At 35.3% G+C, this 12,277-nt stretch overlaps 1 protein-coding gene across 2 annotated transcripts in view; it reads right to left on the bottom strand.

The window, feature by feature from the left end:
- Positions 1-12,277, bottom strand: part of CBLB (Cbl proto-oncogene B) — an 84,217-nt gene that overhangs the window by 46,005 nt on the left and 25,935 nt on the right. For both annotated transcript variants that reach the window (XM_044441357.1, XM_044441358.1), the window contains exon 4: positions 3,421-3,567. In XM_044441357.1, the coding sequence (XP_044297292.1) occupies positions 3,421-3,567 (147 nt within the window). The remainder of the gene's footprint in view (positions 1-3,420; positions 3,568-12,277) is intronic.

Raw genomic sequence — 12,277 nt, 5'->3', positions numbered from 1 at the left:
CTCTTCCCACCCTCAAGCCCTGAGTGTAAGTTATCATGTTGTTTGTATAAAACAATGCCAGTTTTAAAATAATAATCATGAAGGTAATTGTGAAGGGATTCCCCACAACTAACACCCACTGAATGCTCCACTTCTCTGAACAAGACCTGTAAGAGCATCTCCCTTTCATAAGATTATTTCAATTAAATATTAATATATTAGCCACTCAACCAGGGACATCTAAAGTTTCTTTTTACACCAATCCTGGGCTTATGACTGAAGTGTGGTATAAAAAGTACTTGGAATGGATCACTAAGTAAAGTGATTAATACTAAAGTAAAGGACTCCAGAATTATTCTAGCAATTACAGATGTGAATAGAATGCTTTTAAAAAGTGGTTTCCAAGAAATCTGTCACTTTTTAAGAACAGATTTCCTAAGTGCATCTCCTAGCACAACCAGTTAAACTAGAGTTACATTGACTTTACATTATCCTGCACGGAAAAGATTTATGTTGAAAGCTTAGATGCAAAATCTAATTATGCAACCTGATCAGGTAGTTCTTATAGTACCTAAAAGTCAGACAGGTTTATTACATTCACAAAGATCTTAGAAGATGGCACCCTGCATAATACTGAAAGTATAAATTGAGAAATCCACAAGTGTTGTGGTAAGGTAAGTTTTTAAGTTTAACACTTTTTTTCTGTTTATGAAAAACAGGAAACCACAATGAACAGAAGAAATTCAGCAACAGATGCAATTTAAAAACAAATGTTAATTTAGTAAAGGAGACAGCTATAGAGTTTCTGTTCTCTTTGTGTGTGTATATATTAAATTTCTATCCTACCCATTAGCCAATATGACTTTCCAAATGGGTTACAAATGTATAATATAATAATAACATACACAATAAATATTAAATTGGACATGTATGCTACACCAGTAAAATTACAATAAAAACACAGAAAAATATAGAAAAATCCCACAACAATCTCCATTTAAACCAAAGGCACAGTAGCGTTAAAATACAAGAAATGCCCTACAACCTCTTAAAATTATTTAATTATTAAAATGTTGGGTAGATGAAAAGGTCTTTGTCTGGCACTGGAAGGAGTACAGAGAAGGTAGCAGGTGAAACTCTTTGAGGAGCTGGTTCCAAAGTCAGGGGGAACCAGCTCCCCAAAGAGATGGTAATTAAAATTTTAAAAAGCAAGTCTTGGGCACAATCCTATGGATATGACTAAGTTTCCTAACTTAGAAGCTCAGCTCACATTTATCCAATGTAGAACTGGAGAAGCAACGGAGGCAATCTTTGCTTCCTTGCTTTGCCCAAATTGCATTTTTTAGAAAATGTCTAAGATCCACATGATTGTTCCCTTAGTTAATTTTGGCAACTCTAAAAAAATATAGTGGGTAAAAGTGAGGGACTGGAACTCAGAAGAACTAGCCCCCACACAGCCATGGAACCACATGGATGCCTTTGGGCCAGTCACATACTCTCAAGCCCAACCTATTTCACAGGGTGGTTGTTGTGAGGGTAACATTGAGAGAAGGATAATTATGTAAGCCTCCTTGAAAGGGAAAAAGGCGGGATATAAATATAAGACACAAATAAATATTGTTGCTCAGAAATACTTCAGCTCGTCATGGGTTAAATAACCTGCAATGAGATGCATTTTGTTGTTCAAAGTGGGTCCCTAATATTTCATTTAACTCACTGTACCCACTGTTAATAACCCTATTGTAGTCGACATGCCAATATTTAAACCCTATTCATGATACCAAAAAGAAGCTTCTAGCTAAAAATGGATTTACAAGGCTAAATTATTGTATGTAAGCACATTTAGCAAAAGTCCAATAATCCAATTTATTTGTTCCTCTGCGGCAAGTCTTGACTTGGAACAAGAACAGCAGAAAGAAGTTTTTTCCTACCACGGTGAATAAAATGTGAAGTTGCCCTAAAAATTTAAGCACTGACATTTTGTCCATAATCATAAACTTAAAGCAATTTTCTTGAGTCATGTAGGATCAAGTAAAGACATCAAAATCTTACTCTATTTGGAAGTTTGGGCTGTGCATCCTTGTAAGAGTTGAAATTCACCTAATAGTATAACGTTAATTTCAGTAAGACTGAATATTAGAATGCTGTCACTTTCCTTTGTACTTGAGAACTTGAAAAATACAAAGAAGCATTTGCAGACTAATTTGTCACAACAAGTACAGCTATAAAAGACATGATCTATGGCATACCACCATGCAGATTAAATGGCAATTCATATCCCTTAGGTTTTAGGCAATTCTTTAAAGAGAAGATTAAATTGTGGTATAAAAACAACTTCTGCTCACGTGTCTCTCAAGCTGCTACATGTTCAGCAGTCTTGGAGAAAATAGCAAGTATGCCTTGTTTTGCACTAATGAGCCTTTGCAAAGAATATTAACATTTCCTTGCTGAATGTGAAGTCCATCTCCTTCATTAGTTCTGGAAAATGTATCATACAATTTAATGATGGAAGCCATGATACTTTTTTCACCCAGGATAATTTTTTTTCCAAAATTTGGAAGAAAAGTTCAAACATAGGCAATTATTTCATATAGATTCAAACCACTGGTTCATCTAGCACAGTGTTATCTACACCGACTTAAAGAGCTCTTCAGGGTTTCAGATAGGTATCTTTCTTAACCCTACCTTGAAATTCCAGGTACTGAATCTGAGACCTTCTACATTAAAAGTATAAGTGTTACCACTGAAACATAGTCCATTCCCTATGGATGTAATCAAAACAATGTTCACAATGCTTTTAGTTCAAATTAAGCCAAAAACTAGAAAAGCCAGTTTTTTTTTTCAAGGATTCAGTTAGTCTTCTTCAGTTACATCTAACTGAAGTCATTGTAAAAATAAATCATTTTATATGTGTCAATTTACTTAATGAAAATAGTGAACTGAATAAGATATTGAACTGTGCAGAAATGGATAGACTGACATTATCTCTTAAGGAAAAAGGCAGATACAGTTTACTTCTAACTGGGACTCTAAAAGTCCCAAAAAGCATGGGACTTTTTCTATCAATGGCTACATATGGGCTAAAATACATAACATTTTGTAGAGAGAAATAAGACTTTGTACACAGTATGTCTGAAGTCTTTATAATAATTTAGTGATTAGAAAATAATAAAACTTTTGAAGAAAAAAAGAAAATAGTGAACTGAAAAAGGATAATATACAAAGACTATTGTAAACTATAGTCTCAATAATCTTAAAGCAACATATATTTATGTCCTTGTCTACATACATACTTGTTTAAAATTATGTAAATGATGGAAAAACCAATACATTATGTGAAACAGGCCTCTGATTTTAAAAAAATCACATCACCAGGCATATTGAAAACTCTTTGTACAATCTATACTGACAAACTGAATATGTGAAAAAAATGATACTCACTTCTCTCCGAAGAACTTTTTCCAGAATTCTGCAGCATCAGCTTTTGTAATGCGAAAGTTGTCACCCTGGAACTGGCCATTAGGGAAAATTGCTTTAATTTCTGCAAGCATATGACTGAATATGAGAGACAGCTTTGTGAGGTTTCGCCTGCCAATAAAACAAAACAGGAGAAAGAAATCATGTCAGCAAAGACCCCTGTTTCTAAGTTGGCATCAAAGGGAAAACAAAGACCTAATCCAGAAAATAACAAGCAGGAAAACTAGCACATCTGGCATCATTTTTTTCATGAGTCGAAAAAGCAATTTCTACATTTTTTTTTCAATTTTATCGTAATAATCTTGTTTAAAACTCACATCAGACATTTTAATTCATTTCACAGAGCATCTACTTCCTCTTCTTGTTTCAAAATACTTTTCTACAAATGTTTTAAATCCTCATGACCAAGCTGAACACAGATTGCATACAAGTATAAGCTAGCCTACTAGTATAGTTGCTACTACAGTCACTACTCTGACCCTTTTAACTTAGGAACTTTTTGTTTAAAAAAGGCCTCCTGCTACTCAGTCACAACAATCTGAAAGGAGATGTTTGGGTTTAGGAAATAATTAGGAAAACATGTTTAATAGGTTTTCCCCCATTTTGCTTTTTTCCCCTTATGATGTTATTTCCCAATGATAAACACCTATCTGCAAATGCATACCAGAAAGTATTTATTTAAGTTCTTTAATGATTATTTAATATAAGACATTACTTTTTGAATACTATCAAAATGTTTGGTGCAGGAATGTAGTTTCAAAATTATATAGGTATTTGATATGCTTCATGATCTGTGCTTATTTGTTATTCCATCTTTTTAACATTGATCAGAACTATGCTACTTTACAGAGATAAGATTAATTGAACTGTAACATCTTAACACAATTTTAATATAAGATACTGAGACAATGGAAAAATCCTACTATGCTTTACTTATGAATGTATTCTAAAAATATTTCTAAAGATTTAGGTTTTTTCCAACAGATTGAACTGGGATTAGAGCAGGTTCAATGAAATCAACAGCTTAGCCATTATGACATGAGTCTAGAATTAACCACTAGTTCAAAAACAAAATTTGGATAAACATTGAAAGCTATTCACACAAACTAATATTGGCTGTTTGTACATGGTGGCAAATGATGTGTTCATCTATCCATAATTTACTTCAGCATGTACTATGCATGTTCAACAGCATTTTCAAATGTTCAAAGCTAAACTAACAATTGTACTTTAACTGTGGGATGCTTAATCCACTATTAACCTATAGACTTGTTCACATGAGTTGCCAACTCATCATGTGTGTTGTGTGAACCTGGGCACATGGCTAGTTTGTAGGCAACAAATAACCCTGACGAACTCTGGCTAAAGCCACTACAGGTTGTCATGTTGTCTAAATTCAAGGCAGCAGATCCGATTGTGGGTCCAGGGAAGTAGTGAGTGAGTCACTTTGCAATAGCACCAAGCTCCCCGTATGGCTACTGTCAAGATTGCCCAAAGCCAATGCCAGTGACAAGGAAATACGTAGTTGCGATTCTGCATATATTTCTTTGTTGATAACAAATGAAAATATTTGCCAGAAAAAAAAGCCTTTCTTTTTCTCATGTCAAGATGTCTTTCACTTATAGGGACCCTATGAATGGATTCCATCCAAAATGTTTTGTCCTTAACAGCCTGCTCAGCTCTTGTAAACTCAAGACTATAGCTTCCCTTATGAAACTGAGCACTCTCATATTTGGTCTTCTCTATCATTCTTCTGTAGCCATGCTTTTTGGTTTTCTTAATGTTCATCTATAGCCCTGCTTTTGAACTTTCACTTTCATGAGCTATCATTTTACTTCACTGCTGCTTTCTGCCAATAATATGGTATCATCTAATCAAATTGCCAATTCATCACCTGCCATTTTCACTCCTTTTTCTTCTGATCCTACTTCACCTTTCTGTATCTGTGTATCATTTTTCTGTATCTTCACCTTTCCATATCTGTGTATGGATTGAACAGATAAAGAAATAAATATACCCCCATCTGATGCCTTGGCCTATAGGAGACTTTTGTTTTACTCCATATTCTGCCCTAGCAGAATATATCGTAACTTAGGCTACTTGTCAGGACAATCAAATGTTAAAGCAAACCTATGTCTTTCAGGAAATAAAGCTTCTCATGATCTACACAATCAAATACTTTGCTGTAGACTATAATTCATAGACTGACTGATCTTTTTAAATTCTTTGGTGAGCTGCAGTAGCCAATGTATATTTGTGAGTGTTTCTTCCTCTTAGGAATCCAGCTTGAATGACAGGCATTTCTTTCCTCATATAGGATAAATTGTTTTCATGCAATGCCTTGGGCATTACATTACTTACATGACAGTTAATGCAACAGTCCTCTAGTTGCTGCACCCCTTAGTTTCTCCTTTCTAGGGGAATGCAATGCATATTGAAAGTTTGAAGTCTGTGGGCCATTATTTTGTTTTTCATATTTGTGGGTATGTTCCTGATAGTATTTGCAGCTTCTAATAGTCCTACTGGTATCCTTTCTATTCCAGGTGTTTTATTAATCCTGAATGCTTTATTCATCATCAGAGCAGCTTTTACTTTGCTTTCTAATACTGAAGTTTCTTCTCACAGGATTCTTTTTTGATGGTGCTTGTCATCCTTTTATCTGGTCTGGCTAGTTCATTATTTGACTATCACATTCCTCTTATATCTCACATTTTCCTCTTGAGAGGAACTCATGATGCCTTACATAGTCCACTAACGGTGAACTAGGTCAGGTTGAGAGTGACTGGTCCAAAGCCTCGCAGTTAGTTGCATGGATAAGAAGGAACTAAAATGTGGATCTTCCGGGTCCCTAATACAGCATTCTCACCACCATGTCATACCAGCAAAGGAGAGAGAAAGAGAGAACTATACTGCTTACACCTTATCTCTATTTTATCTTGGTCAGATAGCACATTCCAATGCTGTTTCTCAACATTTCTACTCTAGGTTGAAAGCACTGTTTGATTACTTGGATATTCTGGAAGAGGTTCTTTTGTTGTTTTCCTATTTCTTTGCACTGGCCATTATAATAATTATTTTTTCTTTCTTTCTGTCCTGATGTGATAGTAACTGAAAATTTGAATTCAGCATTCTGACCATATTTCTTTCCCCTTTTGCTGTTATTTATTAAAATATATTTGTTCCTACTATAGCCCATTATTGGGCTCCCAGTGCAGCTTGCAACAATTAAAACAACAACATTCTGAAATCAATTAATACTAAAAACATTAACAAAGCATCAATAATATAAAAACATAATCCAACAAATTAAGATAATTACATAAACATTAATAAGCAACTATGAATACATAATAACATAAAATACACTTGTAAACCAGGGCTATGTTAAAAACAAGATTATTATTATTATTATTATTATTATTATTATTATTATTATTTAAATCAGCTGATATGTGAAAATAGGTGATACGTCTTTCCATGGCACTGAAATGGTAACATTGATGGAGCCAGATGCACCTCTCTGGGGAGCTTATTCTAAAGATGGGGGGCAACTACTGAGAGCTTGCCACCATTATTTTGTTTCTCACCTGTCTTTAGCAATCAGTGGTGATTGTTCTGACATCCATCTAGGTTTTTCTTTTTTCTTACAGGTTTTTCTTGCTTTATTACCTAATAATGTCTCTGGTCTTGTTACTGTATGTGTCTTACCAATTTACCCTTGGATGCTTGCATAAAAGGTTTCTATTTCATCTTCAGCTTCTGTTTTTGAGGCATGGATTTGAATTATGATAATGTTGATAGATTTTCAAGGAATTCTGACTGGTTTTATTAGGTCAGATTTTGCATTCCAGCCTCTTTACTGGTTGTGCTACAATTTGCCTTAATATTAGTGCCAGTCCATCTCTTAGCTTGTTATTTCCACAGTAAACACTTTGTGTTTGTGCCACATTCCAGTCCATTTTAGTTTGCTTACATCAAGTACTGTAACATTTAATTGCTTCACTTCTTACTTTACAGTTTCCTTGATTTCTATTTCCAGTGCTTTTTTGGTAAGAAAAACGGTGCCGGAACTTATGAAATTATTTACCTTTCGAACGTAGTCAATCGCTGTACACATGCCCACACACGTCAGTTGTGCAACAAAACATAACGGTCACCGCCCGCAGTAAGCACTCAGTGCGAGACCACACAACCGATCACTAGCCAAGCAGCGCCATCACAACCAGCACGGGTGAAGCACACATGCATCGGATTTGACACACAAGCAGCTCGCATGATTTTGCCGCCGACCTGCTATGCTTGGCAGGGCGATTCAAATCCACGTGGACCAAACATCAAATTTTCAAAAGTTACTTTTAAAACTTGGAAAATCTGTTGATAAAAGGTGCTGGAATGCCGTTCCTGTGCGTTCTATGACAAAAAAAGCACTACATATTTCTAACGATCTGTGTTCCAGTTGTGTGTGTTCTTCAGTATCAGAATGTGCTTTTACTTTTCTACATTTCAGCCACTAAACTTCCTTTCAGTATTTATCTAGTTGTGCCATTCATATTATATGTAGTTGGGCTTAGCAACCTTCATTATATGCTATCAAATGTATGAGACAGAAAAAAGTATTAACAAGAAGCCAAAAAGATAAAACTAAAACTTCACTGGTGAGTTCATTCCATAATTGGGTAAGGCCTTCTCTCCTGTGTTGCCACCTTCAAGCTACCCTCTTAGGAGGTAACTGAAGGTATTATAAGTTTTCTAAGGCAAAAGTGTGGGGCAATGTAAGAACTGGAAGCTGTGTCTGTATGGCCCTTTTCTTTCCAGTTCACTATTTTATTTCACTTTGCTGCTGACCACTTTTTCCTATATTGTCTCCGTCTACTGAAAACTCTGCCTTGTTTGATTCGGTTCTATCAACATGCAAATACAGAACAATCCTATCCACTCTGTGTCTTTACACAGGTAAGTTTTGTTAGAGAAACATAACAAAAGTCCTATTTGATACAACATAAATCAAACTACATCAGCACAGGCATCCTCTACTGCAAATGCTCACAATGTTTTCTGCTGCACACTAGCAGACACAACTGGCTTCATGCTGCACTAGAGGCTTTTCATGCTAGTGCAAAATAGTTTACCTTACAGGTGGTACAAATTTCACATCAAGAAACACATTAGTAATAGTGTAGTGGTTAAGAGTGCAAGTCTGGGACTCAGACGATCTGGGTTCTAGTCCCCACTCAGCCATGGAGCCAACTGGGTGACTTTGGGCCAGTCACAGACTCTCAGCCCAAGCTACCTCACAGGGTTGTTGTTGTGGGGATAAGATGGAGGAGGAGATGTAAGCTGCCTTGAGCCCTTTGTAGGAAAAAGGCAGGATATAAATCCAAAAATAAAAATAAATAAAATGATAGAGTCACACCATCAGCCACAGTATGCTTGGCCTGGATTAGCAATTATTTCAACATTGTATGAACCATTAGCTGCATATTTAAATCCATTTGACATCTTACCCTTTATCAATTAAGATACAGCAACAGTTATATTCTAAACTTTATGAATTTATATATACTAACCAATTAATTATTCATTGCCAGAACATATTCTGTAAGGTACAATTACATTAATGGTAACATAAGCAAAGAACTATGATTATAACATAGGTCTTTAATGAGTTGAAAAGTTATCTTCAGGAAGAAAATAATTTAATATAATTAAAGGTGACATATGTCTTGAAAGAAATAGATGATCTGGTTATCCACCTGTTTCCTGACACAGTTCAGAGTTTTGGTAGTTACTTTTAAAGCCCCAAATGGGTTATTCCTGGTTTATTTTCTTATATCATCCAGTCAACTCCCTAAAATCAGAAAAATGGACCCTTCTTTGTGTTCTATTTAGCATCAAGATATTTAAGTAGGAAAGGGCAAAGGGCCTTCAGTAACTGCTGTTAGATTACTGTTCCATGCTTTGCCTTCAAAATGTGTGGTTAATTCTCTCTTATTTTACCATTTCATTCTAATAGGTTTTTGAAACATGTGGCAAATAAAGTTTTTATGTTTTGTTTTTAACTGCTGCTGTTCCCTTGCTTACTGCATATTGTTATTATTATTAAATTTTTCAGCATAAGATTTGATAAGAATCAGTGTGGTGCAATGGTTAAGAGCATGGGACAGGGACTCAGGAGATCTTGGTTCTAATCCTCACTTGGCTATGAAGCCAATCTGTGACTTTTGGCCTATCACAGACTCTCAGCCCAACCTACCTCACAGGGTTGTTGGGCTGAGGATAAGTTTGAGAGGAAAAGGAAAATGATGTAATCTGCCTTGAGTTTATTGAAATGAAAAAAGGCAGAATATAAATGTAACAAATTTGCAGATTTCAATGCTTTTAAGGTGTTCCAATATTTTATATATTATTCTGAGTGTAGATTCCATTATGTTTCATTCTGAGGTGCTACCTCCATTATCAAAGTAACATGCCTGTGTACACGAGCTGCTGTGCAGTCTGGGAAAGCAGACTGGGAAAGAGAAGCTGTTGACTGCTGGTTTGCCACTGTGTGAATGAAGTACTGGACCAGATGAACCACTGGTCTGGTCCAGCATGGCTTTTCTTATGCTCTAATTAATTAATGACTATATTATGCATTTTCAAAAAGTATATGAATACAAACTACAAATCAAATCGCCCCGGTAGAATAAGGTTCTACTGATACAAAGAAACACTAAGCTCCCTAATTTTATAGGATGATGTAATACTTAGTGTTTTAATTTACAGTTCCAAAAATTAATAAAAAACTGACTTGTTTTCCAACATAATCTGATCAATTCAATTTTGATTTAAATGTTTTGGTTTAGTTGCCAATGAATGCCAATGAATACAAGCACATACTACTGAAAATTTTATCAGTACTCTGTGAGAAAACAAGATTAAAATGAAATTGAAAAGCATAGGACTAACCTGGATTCACTTTAGGAAAGCTGCATAAAGTTTGGAGGCATGTGGAAGGAGGAGGAATTATTGTAAAGATAATGAAGGGAAAAAAGAAGAAACTGCACAGATGCCCTAAGTAATTTAGGAATCAGGCCAAGAATATGGTCTTAATAGTTGCTGCGTGACTGATATAAAGGCAGATCTATTACAGTTCAGAAGTTCAACCAAGACTATCTTATTATGAGATTGGGCTTTTCATTTTGCAATATGCTGATATACATTTTATTATAAGCCTTGGGCAAAGGGGGCAATCTAGTGTTTCAGGCACACTAACACTAAATAATATTAATTCAAGTCTCCATCATTTGCCACCTCTGAAATGGTAGAACATATGCTACAAACAGTAACAGATGAAATCTAGTGATTAAATTGAACTTATTTAACTGATGTAAAAAATCATGTCATTTTTTTTCAAAACAAGAGTATCTATATCTATCTTATCTGCCAGTAAGAACAAAGCAATGCAGTTCTTTGATAAGAACCAAGCAAAGTAGGAGGACAGAGATAATTTTACATTCCCTTATTCTTCCACCGAATCATCATCATCATCATCAACAACAACTAAATGTGCCTCTAAGTTTGTCTAGCTGCCTATCTAGGTGGCAGAAGAGATGGTGACAGAGAGGCCCTAGGATCCTGTGTAAGTGCAGCTGTGGTTGTCCTAAATATACTGGATTCACAATTTACATTTGAGTTAGTAATTATCATCATTTTAATGAAGACGTGGGATAGACAACATAAATAAAATGTTTTTAAAAGAAAAATAAACAAAGCCGTCTGGAGCAAAACCAATGGAATCATATGAAAAGAAACAGGATTTCAACAAAACATCTCACCTCAGTGGAACTCAGACAAAGTTCCAGGAAAAGTGAGGTGTAAAAAAGTGGTACCAGCCCTTTCAATCTTCAGTCTATATAAGCATAAATTATTTCTAAATTGTGAATGACATAAACATATTCTGAGTGGCTCTAGCATTAGCTAGAATCAGTCCTTGAAACTGTTTATCAGAGAATACAGGTATCCAGAAAGTGACACTTTCCCTAACAAAAAAAGCACAGAGAGGAGCTGTCTGTTGGAAGGAGCTTACTTTCACAACAGACACATTTTAAAGAGGGTTAGGGTTAGGGCACAAGTCATGCCACAAACAGAAAAGCAAGGAATAAATAGAATACAAAAGAAACAAAAACTAGAAACTCAGACTCTTAATATACAATTCAACCCATGACAGCTTCCTCAAGACACCACTACAGTAGTTAAACGGGAACTGAGGAAATGGGCAGGAACCTAATAAGATCATGCCTAATGGAAAGGAAATGTTCATGACAAAAATTTCTCAACTATGGAAGCTTCCTGAGAAAGGTTCCATGCAGAGTCCATATGTTTGAAACACGGAGACCATGAAGAAGAATTGTGGATGAAATTGAATTTTGTACAATACAACATTTTCATCTTCTTAGCCATTGTGACCCAAGCTCAGGGACCTTTCCAGAACAGTGCAATGAGACATGAAAGGAACCTAGCAGAAACTGGGGACAGGGGGCACCCTGCATAAGTGGAAGTGCCTTCTGTTTACCTAAAATCTGATGCTTTTGCATCCTTATTATTAATCTCTTTAACATTACTGACATTCATTATTCATACTCCAAAAGCTTGGGCTGCTCATGTTTTACTGGTAGGTATTTAAAATGTGTTTAAAATGAGACAATATATAGCATCTAGAGAGCTGATTACAACTAGCCTAGAACAAGTTATATTCACTGAATATACAGGCAATATATTTTATAAAAGTAGTCAATAAACATTATAAGATTTAATTGAATGGATGTATTCTAAATATTTA

Source organism: Varanus komodoensis, unplaced genomic scaffold, assembly GCF_004798865.1.
Source record: "Varanus komodoensis strain SLA01 unplaced genomic scaffold, ASM479886v1 scaffold4, whole genome shotgun sequence".
In the NCBI taxonomy this organism is placed as follows: Eukaryota; Metazoa; Chordata; class Lepidosauria; order Squamata; family Varanidae; genus Varanus; species Varanus komodoensis.
Note: the sequence above shows the minus strand (reverse complement) of the source record. Positions and strands in the feature narration are given on the sequence as shown.